The 22,840-nt window shown below is 41.6% G+C and overlaps 3 protein-coding genes, 1 non-coding gene and 1 pseudogene across 4 annotated transcripts; 3 read left to right on the top strand and 2 right to left on the bottom strand.

Annotated features, from left to right (window-relative positions):
- Window positions 1-2,344: 2,344 nt before the first annotated feature.
- LOC139418842 (endonuclease domain-containing 1 protein-like) lies at window positions 2,345-4,895 on the bottom strand. Its single transcript, XM_071168591.1, has 3 exons — window positions 4,752-4,895; window positions 3,774-4,142; window positions 2,345-3,445 (listed from the first exon to the last, which is right to left on the bottom strand). Exons 2-3 carry the CDS (start codon window positions 4,131-4,133, stop codon window positions 2,867-2,869), a joined length of 939 nt encoding a protein of 312 aa, XP_071024692.1. The 5' UTR covers window positions 4,134-4,142; window positions 4,752-4,895; the 3' UTR covers window positions 2,345-2,866.
- Window positions 4,896-7,396: 2,501 nt separating this feature from the next.
- On the top strand, window positions 7,397-9,635 carry LOC139419302 (probable E3 ubiquitin-protein ligase HERC3; annotated as a pseudogene).
- A 2,722-nt stretch (window positions 9,636-12,357) lies between these two features.
- LOC139418841 (galactosidase, beta 1) lies at window positions 12,358-20,420 on the bottom strand. Its single transcript, XM_071168590.1, has 16 exons — window positions 20,283-20,420; window positions 19,104-19,273; window positions 18,413-18,563; window positions 18,175-18,235; window positions 17,978-18,072; window positions 17,612-17,792; window positions 17,116-17,174; window positions 16,734-16,855; window positions 16,508-16,548; window positions 16,056-16,168; window positions 15,783-15,857; window positions 15,114-15,203; window positions 14,880-14,993; window positions 14,392-14,523; window positions 13,865-14,104; window positions 12,358-13,493 (listed from the first exon to the last, which is right to left on the bottom strand). The coding sequence occupies exons 1-16, from the start codon at window positions 20,334-20,336 to the stop codon at window positions 13,239-13,241; spliced, it is 1,953 nt and encodes a 650-aa protein (XP_071024691.1). The 5' UTR covers window positions 20,337-20,420; the 3' UTR covers window positions 12,358-13,238.
- On the top strand, window positions 15,599-15,672 carry trnat-agu (transfer RNA threonine (anticodon AGU)). Its single transcript has one exon. It is a non-coding gene; the product is annotated as a tRNA-Thr (tRNA).
- A 47-nt stretch (window positions 20,421-20,467) lies between the features above and the next one.
- Window positions 20,468-22,736, top strand: LOC139418843 (coiled-coil domain containing 86). Its single transcript, XM_071168592.1, has 4 exons — window positions 20,468-21,176; window positions 21,320-21,449; window positions 21,769-21,843; window positions 22,131-22,736. Exons 1-4 carry the CDS (start codon window positions 20,623-20,625, stop codon window positions 22,260-22,262), a joined length of 891 nt encoding a protein of 296 aa, XP_071024693.1. The 5' UTR covers window positions 20,468-20,622; the 3' UTR covers window positions 22,263-22,736.
- Window positions 22,737-22,840: the final 104 nt, after the last annotated feature.

Raw genomic sequence — 22,840 nt, forward strand, 5'->3', positions numbered from 1 at the left:
GGTGGAACGGAGTGTTTGATGTATTTCATACCATTCCACTGATTCCGCTCCACCAATTACCACAAGCCCATCCTCCCCAATTAAGGTGCCACCGATCTGTGTTCCAGATAAATACAGTAAGTAAATTTTTGATCAGCGATCATCATGAGATCTTTATGTAACAGCGCCCTCTGGTGTTTGTGATCAGACTTAACCGTGGCGTTCAGGAACGAGTTGTTGGTGAACTCCACGATACAGGGCCCGGGGGAGCATGGGTCCCCCTCCAGCTCCAGCGGTCACATTGTTGGGCGCGGCCGTGCTCAGGATGCTTGCGGGCACGTACAAGGTGAACTGTGGGCCATTGAGCGGGCCAGTAGCGGCCCAGGTTGAAACCGTTGATCCACACCTGGCTCTAGTGATTAAAACAAAACAAAGGAAAATCATTCACAAAAAGGCTAGAAATAACGTACGTGTTCAGTATTCAGAAGTGTCAGGGACCATGAACAAATATGCTGCACTAGGGTATATGAAACTAACGTGGTTCAGTAAACAGTGCTTATGTGATGAGTAACCTTGTCTGAGATCTGAAGAGGTGTGTCTAAGGCAAATGCCTCGGCTTTAGCTCGGAGGGCTAACACATCAGTCCTGTCATCACACAGAAGTCACAGGTCAGTTATACTGACCAAAACTATAAAGGCAACATGCAACAATTTCAACGATTTTACTGAGATACAGTTCATATAAGGAAATATGTTTTTTTAATTCATTAGGCACTAATCTATGTATTTCAGATGACTGGGAATAAAGATATACATCTGTTGGTAAAAAAGTATGGACGTGGATCAGAAAACCAGACATTATCTAGTGTGACCACCATTTGCCTCATGTTCACAACTTTGACATCAGCAAACCGATCGCCCACACGACACCATACATGTGATCTGCAGTTGTGAGGCAGGTTGGACATACTGCCAGATTCTCTAAAACGACGTTGGAGGAGGCTTATGGTAGAAATATGAACATTCAATTATCTGGCAACAGCTTTGGTGGACTATCCAGCAGTCAGCATGCCAATTGTATGCTCCTTCAAAATTTGAGACATCTGTGGCATTGTGTTGTGTGACAAAACTGCACATTTTAGTGTCCCAGCACAAGGTGCATGCACCTGTGTAACGATCATGCTGTTCAATCAGCTTCTTGATATGCCACACCTGTCAGGTGGATGGATTATCTTGGCAAAGAAGAAATGCTCACAAACAGTGATGTAAACAAATTTGTGCACAACATTTGAGAGAAATTAGCTTTTTGTGCGTATGGAACATTTCTGGGATCATTTATGTCAGCTCATGAAACATGGGACCAACACTTTGCATGTTGCGTTTCAGTGGAGGCTGCTGAGGGGAGGACAGCTCAAAACAATGGAATGGAATGGCATCAAACACATGGAAACCATGTGTTTGATGTATTTGATACGACTCCACTAACTCCGCTCCAGACATGAACATGGGCCCGTCCTCCTCAATCATGGTGTCACCAACCTCCTATGTTGCGTTTATATTTTTGTTCAGTAATAGATGAGCTGGTTAAGAAGCTAAGATTGTTCTACAGAAACAGATCGTTCCTTTCTCTAAGCAGTGAGAAGCAGATTATTCAGTCAACCTTTTTATCTGTTATTGATTATGGTGATATTAGTTACCAGATGCTGCTACTCTTAAACCTTTGGATGCCATCTACCATAGTGCCCTTCGTTTGGTTACAGATGACAGTTTTGATACTCATCACTGCATCCTGTATCAAAAGGTTAATGTCTATATATATATATATATTAGTTTGGGTATAAAGTATAAATTTGTTGTATATACAGGGCACATTTGCAAAAGAGGCCTAGGTCTCAATATGTCTTCCCTGTTAAAATAAAGGTACAAAAATAAAAATATAATAAAAGTTTGGGTTGGCATTGGGCCAAGTGCAGATTCACCAAACCTTACAATGGTTTTGGTGTTTTATCATGTAACAATAAATCAAAATGTAATGAACTGCATAGAGCAACAATATGCATGACATATTTTACTAATCCGATTTGTTTTTTTATCAGAGTCGATGTGAATGAAATAGAATCGACTGAGTCGTTCGACTGAGTCATGAATCACTACATCTCTATCTATGACATTTATGTCTGCAACTGACCGTGGCCCCTTTGTCTCCTTCCCAGTTTATGCACTTCATAGACGACTAGAGGGTACCGCGACCAAAGAACTCTCCACCGACAGTATTGCTGCCTTTATCAGATCTCTTTTGACATAAAATACCAACAGGTTCATCAACAGCATGTAAAAAATGGTTCTGTAATATGTCGATGTACACATTTCCTATGTTCACAAAACAAGCTTTATTGGATTATAGATTCATAGCAACAAGCATTCACAAAGACGTGGTTGCACAACTCTTGTGTGACCAAACAAACAAACATACGCTTTACGAATAATTACCACAAAGGATACGTTTTGAAATTGTAATATATTTTAACCACAAATTTGATCAATAGGATAATATTTATGGTCAGGGATTTGTTTAAAATATTGATGTAGCCTAAGTCAGGGGTTTTCCCTCTTCTCAGGGACCCCCAGGCATTTCTTGTATTTGAACTATTCCACAGTTAGCACACCTGACTCAACTAATAATCAAGCCGTTGAATAGGTGAATCAGGTGAGCTAAATTTTGAAACATCTGGCCACTGGCCTACATCAATATAATCTAACGGTTCAAAAATGTCATTATACAGCAGGCCTATACTAAATAGTAACAACAAACGTAAGAGCCTAAGCATTAATTCAAAATCCAAAACAATCATACCAGATATATTAGACAGGTCCACATCTATATTGGACTAACAACCATTAAAAATGTTGAAATTGTTGTCAACATTCAGTAGCCCTCTAAGCTCAGTCTCAAGGACTGTAACAGAGTTATACTCTGTAACATTGTGATCTGTGTTAGGACCCAAGGCACCTCCAGACTTGAGAGGTTTGTCGTTGTTGTCGGTGCAGCAGTAGGCATTCCAGTAGTGACTCGGAACATTGACTCGCTTGTTCTGGTCTACCCACGTGCTGCTTGGGACCACCCCAGTCACCACATACATCTTACTACAGCCTGCACTCAAAACATCCTTCAGCTTCTTCTCGTACTGGTTCCACGGCACTTTGTTCATCTTCGGATTTTGCGGAGCTACGTTGGTATGGGTCATGGTGGCTTTGGAGGCATCTTCTTTATGGTGTCCTGCGGGGTTTAGGTGCCCGCGGTCATATGAGCCAAAGTTGTCATCGAGAGCCTGACTCCAGCCCAGCTTGTAGTTCTGTCGGTATTGTGGAGAGCGTTCACTGCAGCCAATGTTTTGGTTGTATTTCTTGATCTCAAGCAATGATCCTTTCTTATCCATTTGCTGTGGTGGTAGGTCAGGATGCACAAGCTGAAAAATACAAACGTTTACAAATAAGCCACTCCACTTCAAGCTTTGTGGTAGCAGTCAAATACAACTCATTATTATATTACTGGTATTCTAGGCTACTGGTATTTAGTCTGAAGTTACAGTGTACGAAATACTACCTTCTAGTGTTTATTGCATAATTACAATCACTTTCTTACCTGCTCCACAGCTAATGTCCTTTTCTACTGTAAATACTTGAACTACACTAATGTGTTGCATCATTATGTAGTTGTGCCAGTCAAATTAAATGTCTGCTGCACTGAATTTATAGGACATTGAAAAGGTGATAATGAAAATTAAATATGCAAACCTGTGGTTCATAATAGACTATGGACCCCTCTCTGCCAGGAACCCCTTTGATATCCATTTTATAGGCAGAGTACAGAGGGATCCTCCTGCCACGGTCATACAGAGTGGCAAAGTAATTGTGGTTACCGTTTCTCTGACAAATGTATGCAGGAGAGGCAGCATTGTAAGCAGAGAGACATTTCTCGGGATTCTTTAAGTCCTCTGGGTTGGGCTCGGGTGGAGTGGGGAGAGCTATATTCAGACCGGACACTGGCGTATTTCTGAAGAAAGAATCTTTGCAGTTGTTGAAATTTGGAGCCACTTCCCCTCTGGCCCCCAACAAGGAGAGCAGACAGAGGGACAAGAGGGACAGAGTCACCATGCTGTGCCCCTGTGGAGAAAAACATCACAGATTAATCTATATTGCAATGTTACCTTTACATTATGCCTGTTTAAGGTCACAGTTAGTCACTAGAATCATCTCAAATCAGGTTATGAAAACCACCCAAGTTCCTGAAACATTATAGTTCCTGTTTACTGTAGTTTCCCACCATCTAGAGGTTGACTTCCTGCTTCTCATTTCTGGTCAAAGGTTGCTAAATGATCATGTTGCTGTAAGGTTATTAATGCTATAATCATATACACTCCAAACATATTGTTCATTTGTCAGAAGACACTTTAGGAAATCTAATCAAGTCAAATTGTATTAGTCAAATTCGCCAAATACAAAAAGTTCACCTTACAGTGAAATGCTTACGAGCCCCTAACCGATAGTGCAGTTTAAAAAAAATACAGATAAGAATATCAGTATATTTCCTTAAGTGCATATCTTGATTGCATGACACATTAGTATTGTTTCTTGCCTCTAGCCTATTTAATTTCCTTGTATGAAATAGTTTTTGCTGTGCTCGATACAGAGAACCTTGCGTAATTGCATCGATTTTCGAAATAACCATAAGAAATTGAATATCCAAATAATTTGTTAGATTTTCAATCTCACCTTGTGAACTTGTTTAACAGTCCTTTGAATTGTCTCACTCCCTCAGAGGTCTGTAGTTTCAGAGTAAACACTTCCTGTTACTCTCTAGATACTGTACATACTCTCTCTCTCTCTCTCTCTCTCTCTCTCTCTCTCTCTCTCTTCCTGTTACTCTCTAGATACTGTACATACTCTCTCTCTCTCTCTCTCTCTCTCTCTCTCTCTCTCTCTCACACACACACACACACACTTTTTCTTGCAATCTAGATCCATAATCATTATGCCTAATTCTATGTCATAAATATCTATATTTTTCTGCTCGGGATGTGCACGGTTATCGCATATCCGAATGGACGTTAGTATTCGATTACTTGTTTTAATATACATTTTTTAAGACAAAAAAATACTATTTTAACCCTGAAAAGGCTTTTTCTGAATTAAATGTAAATATCCATGTGACATTGTTACATATCCAGTTATGCCATGACATTTCAAATGATTCATTTAATAAAAGTTTGACTCTTTTATGTAGTTTCTATGAAGTGCACGTGCGCCCCATAAAAAGACCAGTAGCCAACCAGAAGCCTTCGGGTGGAAATAAAAGTTAATGAAATGAGAAGGAGTAGGCTACAACGAGCAACCAAGGCTGTTGTTTTATCTGAATTGGTTTGGAGAGAAAGCAGATCCTGTGGCCTCAATTACAGTACGGTACCTTCAGAATTGTTCACACCCTTTGACTTTTTCCAAATGTTGTTGTGTTACAGCCTGAATTTAAAATGCATTAAATTTAGATTTTTGGTCACTGGCCTACACACAATAACCCTAACATCAAAGTTGAATTGTGTTTTTAATGAAAAATGAACGGACTGGAGCTTAGCACAGGCAAAATCCTAGAGGTAAACCTGGTTCCGTCTGCTTTCCACCAGACACTGGGAGATGAATTCACATTTCAGCAGAACAATAAGCTAAAACACAAGGCCTGGAGTTGCTTGCCAAGAAGACAGTGAATATTCCTGAGTGGCTGAGTTACAGTTTTGACTTAAATCTACTTGAAAATGTAAGACAAGACCTTAAAATGGTTGTCTAGCAATGATCATCAATCAGTTTGACAGAGTTCGAAAATAATAGAGACTTAGAGACTTACCCAGAAAGACTCACAGGTGTAATCGCTGCCAGAGGTGATTCTATAAAGTATAGAGTCAGGGGTGTGAATATTTATGTAAAATAAACATTTCTGTATTTCATTTTCTATACATTTGCAATAAAAATGTAAAAACATGTTTTCACTTTGTCATTATGGGGTATTGTGTGTAGATGGGTGAAATAAACACATATTTAAGTTTTCTTTTAGATTCAGGCAATAACACAACAAAATGTGGAATAAGTATGAATACTTTCTGAAGGCATTGAAGCCTAGCCTGAATCCGACTAGAAGTTCAATACGTTCTCTCTCTAATCGGAACGCGGCTACGCAACGATCAGGACAGCGCGGAGTCGACGAGACATATGGCTCGGGAAACGTAGCTCAATCCAGTGATGGGATACTGCGGTGTACTCCTAATTATCCCAACTGACACATCTAGAATATTTAAATACTGCTAGTTTTTAATGACTAGTTTTTTCGTCAGCATGTTACAGCTAATGCTATAGCAGCCCATTGGATTCTAGCGTTGGGGTGAGTAGCTACAGGAAGTGTTGTCGAATCCAATAGAATAGTTTACTCCAGTCAAGACAGGCACTGTTGTATGGGATGATAATAAATAACATTGTTGCTGCTGCAAGTTAGATATCTATGGGGGTGATAAGGGACATTTATACGTCTAGGTAACCGTACCACCTGACATGACATGACACCAGCACCCTACTAACATCTGCGTGACTCCTGCGTTACGTGTCTGACTTACATGACATGATTACCAACGACTTACTAACGTCTGCGTGACGTCTGAATCACGTGTTAATGAAAGTCATAATGTGCATAGTTTATATTTACATTAATTCAATCTCAACCATAAATGTTAGAAACCTACAATGTATCGACTGGGTGGTAATGTTTCAAGAATTAGCATGTGTGTCAAATTAGTCAGTATATTGTAGGCTATTTCCTAGATAACTGGGCTGCTTTTGTCAGTAGATGTTTAATATTCGGCCTTGCGTCAACAAGTAGCCTAATCCAAACTGTAAATTATGTTTTTAGGCTGTTTTCTTTTATGCCCTCAATAAATACCCTTGCAGTTTATGTATTAGGCCCACAGGGCTACTTTATAAACCTCCCTATGACGGCCTAGATTTCTGTTTGTGAAATTCATTCAAGGTTCCTTTTCGTTTCCTGATTTGTTGATGATGATGATGATGATTAGACTTTCTGTATGTCATATGGTTGGTTGCGGTCATATAAACCCTTCATTGAGTCGGACACATCGGTAGGTGCCTCTTCTTCAAGAATCTGTATGGACTAGTTTAAGAATATAACACAACAATAATTTCATGGGAAGAGGATAGTCATAATGGCTTTGGTTTAGTGAAGCCGAATGGTTTAGATACGACCAAAACGGATATTAGTTGAGTTCATTTGATACACCTTAAATCTAAAATTCAGGGTCTGTCCGCAGGTAACAGTGTGGTCACGTTTATCAGAAATAATGGGGGTCTGTCGCACGGATTCAAGAGGACCAAGAGGACCAAGATGGGAGAAGATTCACAGGGAAAGGTTCTGCTTGGACAAGGCCAATATTCTCTCTCAGGTGGGTTCCATTCCATAATGATACATTTATATGTAGTCTACCCTCAAAAATGGGAGCAATGCCTTATAGTAATTCAGTGTCAATGTTTTGATTGACGTTGTAGTCACCCTCACATTCAAATAGCGAAAGTATAAAAACAATTTATTTGTCATCTAATTCAAATGGGCCAACTCTAATCGTATTAATCTGTTCATTTTATATATATTTTTTCTATCAGACCATTGGATAACCTATGTAACCGACAGGTAACTCAGGTTGCATGTGGAGACCAGCATTACATTTCACTAACACAGGGTGAATGACCATTAACACACCTCTAATCGCTGTTTCACAATGCAACTTAACCAAAACAGTCTAACCTTTCAAAACTGTAATTCTGTACAATGTTCTCATTGTATGGTTGCTTACTTCTGATTTCTGTTCAGATGGTCAGGTGTTCACATGGGGTCAGAACACCAGCGGTCAGCTGGGTTTGGGGTGGGGCAAGCCCAGCGACATGTTTCCCAAGCCCCTGAAGTCTCTATCAGGGATCCCCCTGGTTCAGATCACTGCAGGGGGAGACCACAGCTTCGCTCTGTCCCTTTCTGGAGCTGTGTTCGGCTGGGGCAAGAACACCGCCGGGCAACTGGGACTAGGGGACACAACAAGTACAGTATACATTACACAATAGCATATGTGTTGACTCTTGTTAAATATATTTAAATAATCAAGGTCCAGACCGAAGACCATGAACAGTACATTATTTGAAACAGGTGTGTTAGTGTTGGGTTTAAACAAAAGTCCTCCCACTCAGTAGTTCTCTCAGGCTGTAGCTGGAGACCCCTGATTTATCTATTATCAACCACATTTCTTTGTAGTTGAAAAACTATTTTGACCAGGATGAGAGAACAAAATTGTGTCATGTGTGTGATATGAGGTATGTGTTGTTTTGTAAATAAAAAATTATAATTAAATGAACCCAATTTTCTGTAGACAGATGTGATCCAGCTCCTGTTGATTGCCTGAATCTGAAGAAGACTGTTTTGATTTCATGTGGAGGAGAACATACTGCCGTTCTGACAAAGGTTGTATATCTGTCTGACATAATTACACTTTTCCCTATCATTTGAACTAAATGTTGTTTGGACCATACAATATGTCTACATTTTATGTGTATTTATTTATATTGGTGTCTCAATGTTGTAGTTTTTAGTTCCCTGGAAATTCGTATTGAAACGTCCTAATTAACTAGAGGAGAACACTGTATGATAACAGTCTGGGTTGATTTTGTTCTAGGGAGGTGTGGTGTTCACATTTGGTTCAGGCCACTATGGACAGCTTGGACACAACTCTCTCTGAGATTAACTACGACCTTGAGTGGTGGGGCAACTTTGTGGATTAAAGGTGACCCAGATAGCCTGTGGAAGGTAGGTTACACTTATTAGACATGATCTGGAATTGACAAAATGTTGTGACACAACAAAAATGTATGTAGGTCTGTTTTCATTTTAGCATAAGACCTTTTTAGAATTCAATGTTGATTTGAGAAATGTTTTCTCTGTCTGTTTGCCACATTAGACACCATACATTAGCATTTGTGGGGCCCTCCAATAAGATCTACTCATTTGGGCGTGGAGAGCAAGGGCAGCTGGGAAATGGAGTAAAGATTGATCAGTCTGTGCCCCTTCCAGTACAACTGCCAGGTAAAACATTCATTTATGGTATAACATTAGCCAGAGTACACGCATTTTCAGAACAGATCGATCTTGAATAAACGTCAACTCAACAAAATGCTTATTTCAATACTCAACTAAAATAACAGGAAGTAAAGCATGGAATAATATTAACTTGATCATCAACTATTTTTGTCAACATTTCAGACCAGATTGATGACCAGAAAATTGAACACATTTTTGCTGGAGGAAACCATTCCTTTGCATTGTGCACTCTTGGTCAGGTATGGACACAATTTGGGTTTGAAACATTTAGTTAGCAAAAGAGGACATAGTTTGTCCTTTGTACTTAACATTCTGTGATACGTTGCATCACATTGTCATCTTCCCAGGAGTCTGAAGAAAGGTCAATCTCAGGTCAAGTGACACAACAAGCATTAGATTAAGAAATCATTGACAAATGGATCTCAGAATGTGATTCAGAATCATGGAAAATTTACAGAAGTTAGTATGATAGTTACTTAAATAATTTACCGTTGTTGTTATTTCCTTATTTTGTTTATGTACGGTCACATACTGAACTGAAAGATTACTCAAACTTGTAATTGCAGGGAAATCACATCGTGTTTAAATGGGAGCTTTCTTGATAAAAGGTAACAGTATTTAATATTGGTTCAAATACATGATTGTCTTATGTTTGAAATATTACATTATCAAAGAACACTGATTTAAATATGGCCTAGATATTGACAATTATTTACTGGTTTTATTAGTTGTGACAAACATTTCCAAACCTCACCTAAACAGTGGCCTGGATTTGTCTCACCGGAAGCTGGCAAAAAAAGACAACGTTTTGAGGTATTTTCTGAATAAATATATAAATTGATATGTAACCGTATTCTGACATGTATCGTTGATTGCACATTGAATTGCTGAAATACTTCTAAATTGTTGTCATTATCATTTGAACGAGGGACGATTCACACACCTCTATCATTGAACTAGGTTGAAGCTGTTGACCAGCACACACTGCTTCCCTCCCTGTATCAGGAGCCCATTGGAGTGGAGGGCTTGGTGCCTGGTTCTCCCCGAGCTCCGAGGGTCCTTCACAAACAGCACAGATGGACAGATCTCACCGTACCCCTCTTTTACGCTGCTGCTACTCTCTGTTCATCATATATGCATAGTCACTTTAACTATACATTCATGTACTGTACATGCTACCTCAATAATCCTGACTAACCAGTGTCTGTATATAGCCTTGCTACTGTTATTTTCAAATGTATTTTTACTGTTGTTTTATTTCTTTACTTACCTACACACACACACACACACACACACACACATACTTCTTTTTTTCTCGCACTATTGGTTAGAGCCTGTAAGTATGCATTTCACTGTAAGGTCTACCTACACCTGTTGTTTTCGGCGCACGTGACAAATAAACTTTGATTTGATTTGCTGCTATCCTCAGACTGCACCCCAACAAGCTGCAGGTCCTCGGTAATGTTGCCCTCCATTTAAAATGTTTAAAGTGTGTCACCCCAAATTCAACTTATCAACAATAACGTAGTCGTAAATCTGTTTGTGCTGTTGCCAACTTCTTTTGTCCTTGTTCATTCGCTGTCTGGCAGATTTAGACTAGGCAAAACCAGTGATTATTTTTATTGAGTGTGGTATTTCTGGGCTAAAACTAAATGTGTACACTGTCGTGTTGCCCCTGGAATGATTGTGAAGTAGACCAAATTATCTACCCCCACAAAATAGTTTGAGAAAGTCATCTGTGTGTTACCATGTCCTGTAGGTGACTGCTGGTCCGCATTGAAGCCCTCTCTCATGACCAAGCACATTGGGGTGTGGAAGAAGGCCCTGTCTGTGATTTTGACAAGGAAACATATTCTACGCACCTGTGACCCAAGGATCAAACACCACACAATTTTTCCCCCCGATGTTCACAACATGGACAGCCATTTATTTATGATACACATTTAATTGCACATTTCCATTCAGTGTGCAATTAATGAAGTAGCTGTCTAACCCCGGGGTCTCAAGTGAAGCTGGGCGCCATTTCACAGGAACAACTGCCTTATAGTCGCACGCAGCTAGCTGTTAGGATGTTACTCCATCTCCTCTTTTCCGTGGATGGATTCCAATAGCTCCTAAGAGAGCTTTAGGCTCTGTGGCTGCTCACAGCCTTGATCTCTCTAGCCTCCAGACCTGCATCAGAGAGCTGCTGGATGTTAGTCGTCTTGATGCAGTGGTTGGTATACCTACGGGATGTGCCGGCCTCCTAGAGAGAGAGAGCGAGCAATTAATAATAGCAATATGACAATGATTCTATTAATGTTTATTCTATTCATATGACTATAGCAGCCTAGCTATTTGAACAAAATGTTATACCTTGCACAGACAGGGCAGCATTGATGAAAGGATGTTGAGTCCCATTGGCTCTGTGGTATACCACAACGTTGTCGTTGGATAGCTTTCGTCTGGTTAACAATGGGAATTCCAAACCACCCGCTTCATAACACTATATATGGCAGAAATGTCACCTATCAAAGGGCAAGATGGAGCCTATTAGACAAGTGTCCTGGGGTTGATTTGGGATTCATGGTGAACATGTTCTGCAACCTGGCTAAAATGTTTTGATGCATTGATTTGAAAAGTAGTTTGAATGGTGTCAAGTGTCTATTGCTTCACCATTTATTAATTGAGGGCATTTCCCCCCGAGAACACTGTGTATGAAGGAGAGTACCATGCTGGGCATCCCAACATCGTCACATTCTGGGAGGTGTTTGAGGAACTGACAGAGGATCAAAAGAAAGCGTTCCTGTGTAAGTATGGAATGTTTTCATTGTAACAGATGAACCAATAACGTAGGCTACTGAGAATAAAGTTATATTCTGTCATTCACTGCCCTCTCCCTTTTACCACCTTTGCCCCTTCAGTGTTCCTGACTGGCTGTGATCGTGTGCCCATCCTGGGTATGAACCAGATCAGGATGAGGGTCCAAACCCTTCTCAACTCCTCCCAACAGCATTTCCCAGAGGCGCTGACCTGTCACTCTCTGTTGCAGCTGCCCATCTACTCCTCCAAAGAGACACTACAGAGCAGGCTTATAGAAGCTGTTGGCCACAACAGAGGCTTCAAGAATGAATAATGGGTGTATAGTGTTGCTGCTGTGTATAGTCCTCTCCTCTGTTCATCTTTTCATTGTTCCATAGTTGGGTTTAAGATTTGGACTGTTTTAATGTAGGGTTGTATTTCAAATCCTAACTTGAGATCTGTGCGGTACTATGACATTATCATATTGCATTCACAATTTTATTAAAACATTTATAAATCAAAAAGTACAGCATGGTTTGTGCCTGCACATTAAACAACATTAACAAAAATGTTAAGATACAAGGAAATCCCAAAATATTTGAAATAATCTAATTGTTAAAAGAAGCAGATCAGGATTCCAGTTGAACACAATAACTGTTCATTTACAAGACCCACCAAATGGTTCATTACAGAAATCAATGAGAGCATAATATCCCTGCAGTTAGGTGGCACACAATAAGGCACAGATCATTTGGCACATCCTTCTCAACCATGTTCCCCCAATTCACAATATAGGGCAGCATTGAACTCAAGACGCTCTATAAGATACTTTTAAAGGTAATTTACACTTGAGCAGACATGCCAGTGTTTACCATGAATGTGATCCGTGAACATCGGGGAAAATGCCTTTAAAAAGGGGCATTGTTGGTTGCATCGTGCCCGGACATAAAAAGAAAACCTCCAGGCTCATGCTTTGAGCACCACTGACCTCAACTTATATTTAGAGTACTACTCAAGTTCATAGCACTTCTGAATGACTAATTTTCCTTAGTGAACTTCATTCAATTTCCCTAAATATATACATACTGTTCAAAATTATCCATACTTAATTCCCCTTGAATACAGATCCTTGTGTAAACAAAATCATGTAGGCTTAAGACACTGAGGTCAAATAGAGGTAATGTGAGAGGTACAGCCACCCGTGATTAAATTACAAACATTACTCTTCGATTTTATAAAGATCACTTCCAGATAAATACAGTAAGTGCATTTTTAATCAGTGCTCATCATAAGAGATCCTCTTTATGGAACAGCGCCCTCTGGTGTTTGTGGTCAGACTTAACCGTGGCATTCAGGACCGGGGTGTTTGTGAACTCCACGGTACAGGGCCCAGGGGTGCATGGGTCCCCCTCCAGCTCCAGGACGGTCACGTTGTTGGGCACGGCCGTGCTCAGGATGCTAGCAGGCACGTACAAGGTGATTTGTGGGCCGCGAGCGGGCCAGTAGCGGCCCAGGTTGAAACCGTTGATCCACACCTGGCCCTAGTGATAAAAACAAACAAAAATATATATGTTAAGTCTAGAAATAACACATGTGTTCAGGATTCAGCAGTTTCAGGGACCATGAACAAGTATGTTGCACTAGGGTATATGAAACTAATGTGGTTCAGTAAACAGTGCTTATGTGATGAGTGAGATCTTGCCTGAGATCTGAAGAGGTGTGTTTAAGGTTGATGCCTAGGCTTTAGCTCAGAGAGCTAACACACCAGTCTCGTCATCGCACAGAAGACGCAGATCAGTTACATTATCTATAAAGGTAATTTGCAGTTGGGGTGCCTGCTCAGGAACAACGTACAGTACAGTTCAACAAACAATTACAATCTCCTTAAAAAAAAAAAAAGGTAAAACCTCACCTTTCTCCAATCAGGGAACTGGATGTAGGTGTCCTGGGGCAGGTCTGGGATGCCGTCCGGGATGACAAAGGTGCCCCCATAGAAGGAGGGGACGGAGAGGGGAGAAGGTGGTGGGGTGCCAGCTACCCTGGAGCCCATCTCCCAGAGAAGACCCTGGCTAACAGCCTGGTCGATGCTGAGGCTGTAGACTTCCCAGCCGGTGAGGATGTCGGCCCCCAATGTCAGGTTAGACACCAGGCCCTGTGTAGAGACAGAGTGGGAGAGAGGAGGGAGTCAAAACATCATAGTTGTGTATGTGTACATAGGACACTCAGGGTTGGCTTCCCAGACTTAAATTAATACTAATGGTGGACTAAAAAGCAGGTTCAATTAAAATTCTACAAAATGCTTAGTCTAGAACTTTACTTAGTCTATTTCCAGGAAACCAGCCCATAATGTTCAGTGGGACCGAATAATGTTATGTAGAATTAAGTAGCTAATGGAAGTGAAATGTTTACTCCGGGAGCCAGCTTTAAATAACCTCTTGCCTTAAAGTCATTGATGTCTTTCCCATAGTTGACTCTGCCCATATTCTCCACCAGTATGTCCACCTGACTCCCAGCCTTCCCAGTCACGTTGATGGTCAGGGCCTTGTCCCTCTCTAGGATCCCAGCAGCAACCTAATGACAGACCGTATTGAATAGCAACAGACATTTTCCTTTTTTGGAAGAACCTGAAGACTTTTCTCTCTTCCTCTTTTGAGATAATAATCTAATCCAGTCTGACTTTGTATGAATGACAGTGATCCCCAACCCTGGTTCTGGAAAACTACATGGTGTGCAGATCACAGTTCCAGTCCACCACTACAACACATATTTCATTAAACAAGGTCTAAATTGGGTGTTTTAGTGCAGATGGGACAATAACCTGTCCTCCTTGGACAAGGATTTGTGACCTGTGACCAATGTTGAGCACCAACATGTTAACTTGCAGCAAACCAAATGAGTTGCCGGGGAAGTTTCAGTGACTAACTCACCCCATCGACTGATACATATGCCCGGTCGTGGACTCCATTCAGTGGTGAGGACAGAGGGGTGGGCTTACTGCAGTCCACAGGCAGCTTGGTCTGATAGAGGACGAACCCAAACGGCTTTTGGAGAGAAAACAAATAAACGGAGTAAAGCCTCTCAGCCATTTTGGATCATAACAACCATAGCTGCTTATACTTAGTGTAGAAAAGGACAGACAGACATCGAGCTTGTGGACGTACTTGGTTCATCTCAATGAAGGTCAACGGGTAGATGCTTTTGACAGGACCGGAGAAGGATAGTATATCTAGAGCATCGACTATTGTGTGGAGCTGAAGAGGCAGAAAGATGGATTCAATTCTACACTGTGTACACTCCGGTGTTCAATCAACACAAGAGAAAATATCCATTTGCTTTTAGTGCATTATGACATGCCTATGATACAATGTAATATATATATAAAAAACAACACTTAACCAGCACTTGCACTTGACCCCCCCACCCTCCACTCCACAAGCTCTGACTCTACAGAAAAATGTACTTCCTATGCCTGGTATATGTGGTTGTCCCACCTAGCTATCTTAAGACGAACGCACTAACTGTAAGTCTCTCTGGATAAGATCATCTGCTTAATGACCCAAATGTTAAAATGTAAATATTGCAACACTTCTCCGCACTGTGTGCCATGTGTCAACAAGGTCAGGTAAAGGTAAAGTCATTTCTACCTGGTGCTGTGGCTTAGTTGGTTAAAGCGCCTGTCTAGTAAACAGGAGATCCTGAGTTCAAATCTCAGCAGTGCCTTTTTTAGCATTTCATTGTACTGTGTACACTTCTCTTTAATCTGTGCATATGACGAATAAACGTTGATAAAAGTGCTAACTCAAATGTTTAAATGTCTGAAGATGATCGACCTTCTTCATTGGCACAGCTCCGTAGGCATATTTAGGCGTTGATGGAAGCACGGGTCCCTCTGGTATCTTCCGATACTGTTGGGGGAAAATACAGGTGGATATGACATCATTAGGTGATAAAACTGATCGATTTACCTTTAATTACAAACTTATAAGAAGTCAGGGTACTAAAATGCTGACCGTATAAACTTTTGCTATAAAAGTCACAAGAAAGCATCATCTAATCAAACATGTTGCATGTACGACATGTTGCGTGATATCTCTGTTACCAACCAGTTTGATGACATCCTGGATGGCAAAATATTTGTCAGTGAGGTCTCCTGCCTCAGTGAGTGGGGCATCATAGTCATAACTAGTAGGCTGGGGGGCATAGGGGGTATTGGCACCTGAGAATATTAAGAGAAAAACATTTGATTTTATACAACGAGTGGGTCTAATCCTGAATGCTGATTGGTTAAAACCGCATTCCAGCCGGTGTCTATTCGACAAGTTACCACCGGCTAAATCTGATGTTAAAATGCCTATTGACTCTGTTCCATCTGACTTGACTTCGTCTCTGGCCTAATGACACCCATGCCAATACATCCTTCAAACACCGGCTTCTCGGGCATTATCACTTAAATAAACTAATCTTCACATCATGGCTAAACCCAAATAAAGTGAACTAGATTGGGTTCTGCAATAGAGCAATAGAGAATATGGGATCATTGAACAATTTTACTCACCATTCCAGTATCCAAAATTGGTTCCTCCAATAAACATGTATCTGCACAGAGAGGTTCAGAACTTGTCACTAGTTGAAAAATCCTCTGTGCCTTTTTGATGTTAAATGTTTCATGTGTGATGTCAACATATTCCTATCAATCATTGTTGATTGGTGATAGAATTATGACTATTATCCAATCAATTCATCTCTCAGTCTATATCCAATATCCATCCACCCAAACTCACAGATTAACACTGGCGCCGATGGCGAGGATCTCGTTGAGGGACTTGGCCACGATGGCGGTGGACACTGTAGAGTGATGCTCTCCCCAGTGGTCCAGCCAGCCGGTGTAGAACTCAGAGTTCACCTGCAACACAGGAAACAGTCAGCACTATCTGGCCATGCTAGAGAGGACAGAAGTGTGTTGGACTTTTACCACTAACATCTAATGACATGTAGTTATGGTTTGTGTGCATCTGTAAGTTGTTGTTCGTATGTATCAGTTTGTATCTGGATAGGATCATTTTATATATATATATATATATATATATATATATATATATAATAATAATAATAAAAAATAAATACACACACATATAAAAACATCTAAATGACAAACATGCTTACCAAGGGTCCATGGGGCTCTGCCTGTCTCTGTGCATCAAATGCAGCAGACACATTCCCACCTGTTAAACAAATACAAACGCACAGGCAGACACACGCAAAGACAGACACAGTTGTTGAACAATGCTGCATACGATGGTATAACACATCCGTCATAGATTCCTAAGGCGCAATGAGTCAACATGTCTGTTTTGGCAAACAAAAGGAAATCGGCCAGGTTAGACGTCACATGAATCAACCACCCAGATCTAAGAGATAGATACCATACCAACTGAACACTTCTATTCTTCTTCAAAAAATACCCGTTCCATTTAGTAAGTAACGATCCCAGGCATTTCACAGAAAATGTATCACCTTTGACATTTGTTGTGTATATTTTGACCTGCATCAGTTCCCTCTTGACACTGATCTAATGTCAGTTTTGCCATTTCCCTATTATCAGTATGGTAGTGATTTTGGGAATATAATTATATTCTAGATCTGTGCCCCAGAAGACTACCTGGGCCAAAGTCCACAGTGGCGTAGACGCCCTGCAGAGTTCCACACTTGAGGTACCCGGCCCCGGCCCCATCTGTGGTGAACAGCACCACGTCGTTCCCCAGGTGGGAGCGGAACAGACTGGTCAGGTGACGCAGGTAGTTGTAGTCACAGGCAAAGTAGCTGCCGTACTCATTCTCCACCTAAGAGAGAGAAGGGGAGGAGAGGGGAGGGAGAGAGAGAGATGGGCTCTTGTTGAGGAGATGAGACAATGTTTGACAAACCGTCTTCTATTGAATTGTAGCATTTTAAGGCACAATATGAAGTTATCCAAACTTTAATTCCCCAATAAATGTTTGATTAATCATTGAATATCAACATGGCTCACCTGAACAGTGATGATTGGGCCACCGTTCTGATAAAGGAACGGCTTCAACATTGGCAGTAGCGTGCCCATCCACTTGTCAACAGCCGCAATGTAATCTGAAACAAACGATTTGGGTGATTTGGGTGTCATAAAAACACAATTCTTTATTGTAATATTAATAGAATCCATTGCAGTCTCATCTGACGGTCAATACACACCTGGGTCTGAGGAACGCAGGACAATGTCTTTCTTGTGGAGCAGCCAGGCAGGCAAACCCCCCTAAAGACCAGGTCATGAAATGGGAAAATTATCACACAGTCTGTCAAGAACTACACTGCGGATGTCAAAGTGCCGTTACTACATTGTGATTGATCGTCTTCCGAAAACAACATTATTACACATCATATCATCAACAGGTATATTTATCATTAAACAATTGTTTAGTCATTTTCTCACCATATCCCACTCTCCACAGATGTAGGGCCCAGGCCTCAGTACAACCAGCAGACCAATGTCTTGGGCCAACTGCAGGAAGTGTTCTAGATCCCTGTCCCCACTGAAGTTGTACCGATCCGGGGAGGGCTCGTGGAAATTCCAGGGGACGTACCTGGAATGTCAAATGGACAATGATGTACTATTTAAGTCCATACCACCGAATGGTAAATCATAGCTCTTTCTGAGGTTCAAGGCCCGACGAAGGAATTCTGTCATGTTATCAACATTTGGAGGTTATGTGATTAAATGGCTCTTTGAATTACTTTGATCAGCGTTAATCCTATGTACCAACGGGCCACTGAAATGACTACCTGAAAACTAGAAGGAACATTGAAGACACTCATCTAACTGGTTGGCATTCAGTTTATTTATGACATAGTGGCCAGTCTACATTTGCCTGGATACCCAGACTAAACGCTACGCCAAGCCTATGGACATAAGTTTCTTCTCCACAACGAGTCTGGATCTGAGCATCCCTCCCGACCCAGATTGGTTCAGAAACCAATGGGTTGGGCCAGAGCACACGTGGGTAAAGAGGCGGTTTGCAAAGTCGTCATTGGCTTTGATACTCTGATTGGCATCAGCGATTGGATCGTCTCTAACCTTTGTTTGTTTGTTTTTTACAACAAGTCGTCAGGCTAAGTCTACATACGTCTGAATGGCGTTCAGTCCGGCCATATACATCTTGAGTAGCCTGTCTTTCCAGTAGGCCCTGGGGATCCTGTTGTAGTGGATGCTACCGGAGATGTAGCGGAACTCTTCCCCATCCTTACGGAAGCAGTCGTTCTTGTAGTCCACACTGAAGGTCTGCGGCACACCAAGCTGAAAGAGATTTCAACAGAGTAAGAGTCACATACCGTCATTTTAAATCTTGCGGAGCCATGCGGTCAGTGCGCTGTTTTTTTATTGCTACGGCAAACTGACTTTAGAGAGATAGTTGTCTGAGTGGCCGCATCTTGAGAGCAACTGATAGAATTTAATTGCAGTCATGCAACTGTTCTGTTACAGGTTCAGCTTTTTATGGTGAAGGGATGATTTATCAGGTGACAGCACAAGGTTGGCAACAACAATGTGACTGCCAATCGTTGCCCCCTAGTTAAGTGCCGTTGCTGGATGTATAAAATGAAAAGGCCTACATCTCGATGAAAATGAATACAGAGAGCAAAAGAGGCCATTGTAATGCACATTTACGTTATTAGTTTATATGGCTTGCAGTAGATCAACCACAGACAGAAGGGTTAACCCAGACACCTCACTGGGGCTATAAAGCTGAAGCATCCGTTTAGAACGTTCTCACCACCAAATATATGGTACTGAGAGGAAGTCCAGGGGGGGGGGGGGGGGGGGCCGATATTCTGCTTTCTTTTCCTGTTGCCAAAACTACAATCTGCTACGATGTTTTATAGACTTGACGCTTTTCCAAAGTTGAAAAGCCCTACTTCTCGATTAAAATGAATACAGAGGACAAAATAGGTCATTCTGATATTCATTTAAATTATTAATTTCTATGGTTTGCAGTAGATCAACTGTGATAGTTCATGTCAATTAAGCAGAGTTTAGAATGTTGCTAGCTAGCTACTTCGAAAGCAATCAACAAAGATACGATAAATCAGTACACTAGCGGGTAAATGGTTCAAGGAACCTGCGATTAGTTCCAAGTTATAGGCTAATCCAAACATCATTCAACCTTAAAGTGCATGCCAAAAGGAGGCTTGGATTCTGACTAGTTAGCTTGCTATCTGTGAGCTGTATGAAACAATATCACGTGTGTTCTCTTTTCCAACCAATTCAGTCTAAGCTACTACGAAATGAACCATGTAAGAGTACTTACTGTACTTGCAAAGAGGGAACACAGTAGCACAACTCCAATCCTTGAGCAAGCCATGTCTCAATGTCGTGATGCACTGACTGATTGACTGAACTTCAACAGATGAAATGCGGAAGTCGGATATTGTCATGTGACGATGGCTGTTATGACAGTATTAACGCCTTACCGGTAGGCGGCAGTCTTATAGAATGCTCAAGGCACAAACTAAACTGTATGCTCGTACTTCCTGAAATCGCTTACACACGTGGACTTCCGAACTCTGCTCACGTTGTCGCTTCTTACGGTCTGTAAATAACATATGTATTGATTATTTGTGGTCACATCGTCATATAATTTTGACAACATGTCGACAAGTGAGAAAATAACACCAAACGAAGGACTGAGCGCCGAAGAGGACGAGTTGCCTCCTCCCGTTGTGACTCGGACTCGTAGCGGGCGCAGAGTACGGACCCCAGCTGTGTATCTCGACTCCGAAGTACCGAAGACTCCAACACGCCGAACAAGGAAATCTGTCATTCAAGAGTTACCGAATGAGAACCAGGCGGAACCCGAACCAGAGGTTGTAGTCGTGGAACCAGTTGCCGACGAGACTCGTGCGAAAAAACTTCCAAGCAGTGAGTCCAAATCAAATGCATTGGCAACAGCTGAGGCATGTCCAAAACTGGTCAAGTCAGACACACCTGAAGGGAAATCATTAGGTGCCGTTATTCCAGCTGTGTCACATCATTGCAACGAGAAGGAAAACAAGGTTGGTCCCGTACCAATGGAGACTGTTCCGCACCGCCCAAATAAAACGGCCAAAAAGAGGACTCATTCAGAGTCAAATGAGAAACGTGACGTGATACCTTTGGGTAAACCGAAATCTGGACGGGTATGGAAAGACCGCAATAAGCAAAGGTCAGTAGTTGCAATAGCCTACAATATATTAACTAAGTGCATGCATATGCAAACTATTACTAGTCAGCCCAGCCCATGCAAACACTGCCTAGAAATTGTTTATGAAAATGTACCTTTTTATAGAACTCATTTTTGTTTTTCAGGTTCTCGGCTCTTGTAAGAGATAAGCCACTGTGCACCTCCTGGGAGAAGAAGATGGTGGCCAAGCGAGAGAAGGAGCTGGTGAAGAAATATTCCCTGCAACTGAAGGAGGACAAGGCCAGGGAGAAAGAGGTCTGTATCGTCACCTGTTCATATTACAGAGTGCACTAACATCTTAAAAAGTAGTGCATAAACTGCGTTCAAGACAACTGGGAAATGAGCTCCGACTGGGAGAAATCATTTTTAACTTGGGCCTCTATCTAGAGCTTCGACTTTCCAACCGGATGCTCACTGGCGTCGGGATTTGACCTCGTATTTTTCAGAGTTCGCAGATGTCTTGGAACACACCATTAGTATATGGACCACACATAAGAGGTTGGCAGGACAACTGATTGTTTAGGTGTCCCCCCTCATGATGTCATTGTTTGGGGCTATCTTTTGTCCCTTACAGGAAAAGAGGAAGAGGCATGAGGAGAATTTGAAAAGGCGAGCTGAGAACGAGAGGAAGGGGGAGGTTGTGCAAGTGGTAAGTAAACACACACAAATCCCCACGTGATCTCAAGTGAGATGGGGGTCTTTCTCACTGTAACCTACGTGAGCCAGGCAGATCTCTATTGCTGACTTCAGAGGCCGTATGTATCAATTGTCTCGGAGTAGAAGTGCTGTTCTATGATCAGGAGCTCCCATGTTATCTTGTTAATTTGTGATCTAAAAGGCAATACTGATCCTAAATCAGCCCTCTTACTGCCACTTGATACATATGGCCCCAGGCTAAGCGCTACTCCCCCCTCCCTCCCGATATTTCCATCCCAGATCCGGAACACAACAAAGATCAAGAGGATGAAGAAGAAACAGCTGAGGAAGATTGAGAAGAGGGACACACTTGCCATGCTGCAGAAATCACAGCCCAGGAACCCAAAAGCTGCACGGAAAGGGGACAAGTAGAGGGAGTGCACTTGGTTGACTGATGGAATGTTCAGATCTACAGCTCTGTTGAGAACCACCCCCTAGGCACTTCATGTAGATATGAGAGAACCAGTCAGAAAACGGGCTTGCTCCGTCCGCTCCACGCATCGACCCGGTATTGCAGTTCCTCCAGGATGAAGGCGTTCGATCTTTCCCTCAATAGGCTAGGTGGAATTTTCTCCATATTGCTTAATATATCCAATCCTTTTCAGATCTACACAGTGCCTAGGGGGTAGGGCCAACGCTGTGTGAGGCTGCTAGAACTGGAGAGCATGAGCAGCAAACCCTTTCAAAACAAGTAACCGTCTGGAGCATTGCAGATGTAAAAAGTGCCTCCTACCTCTATTTTGTGGAAATCCAAACATGGGCTGGAAGAATTCTTTACTTGACCTCTTACTAGATTTACTGTCGTGTAATGCAATGTTCCATTAAACAAAGCAAATTGTTATACCAGTGGGTCTCCCAACCTTTTTTTTCCTTAATGGTCCACTAGATCACCATTGCAAGCTTTTTGCCCACAAGTGTGTTGCATTAAAGGAATAATGACACTAAAGCAA

Source organism: Oncorhynchus clarkii, chromosome 10 (assembly GCF_045791955.1).
Source record: "Oncorhynchus clarkii lewisi isolate Uvic-CL-2024 chromosome 10, UVic_Ocla_1.0, whole genome shotgun sequence".
Classification (NCBI taxonomy): Eukaryota; Metazoa; Chordata; class Actinopteri; order Salmoniformes; family Salmonidae; genus Oncorhynchus; species Oncorhynchus clarkii.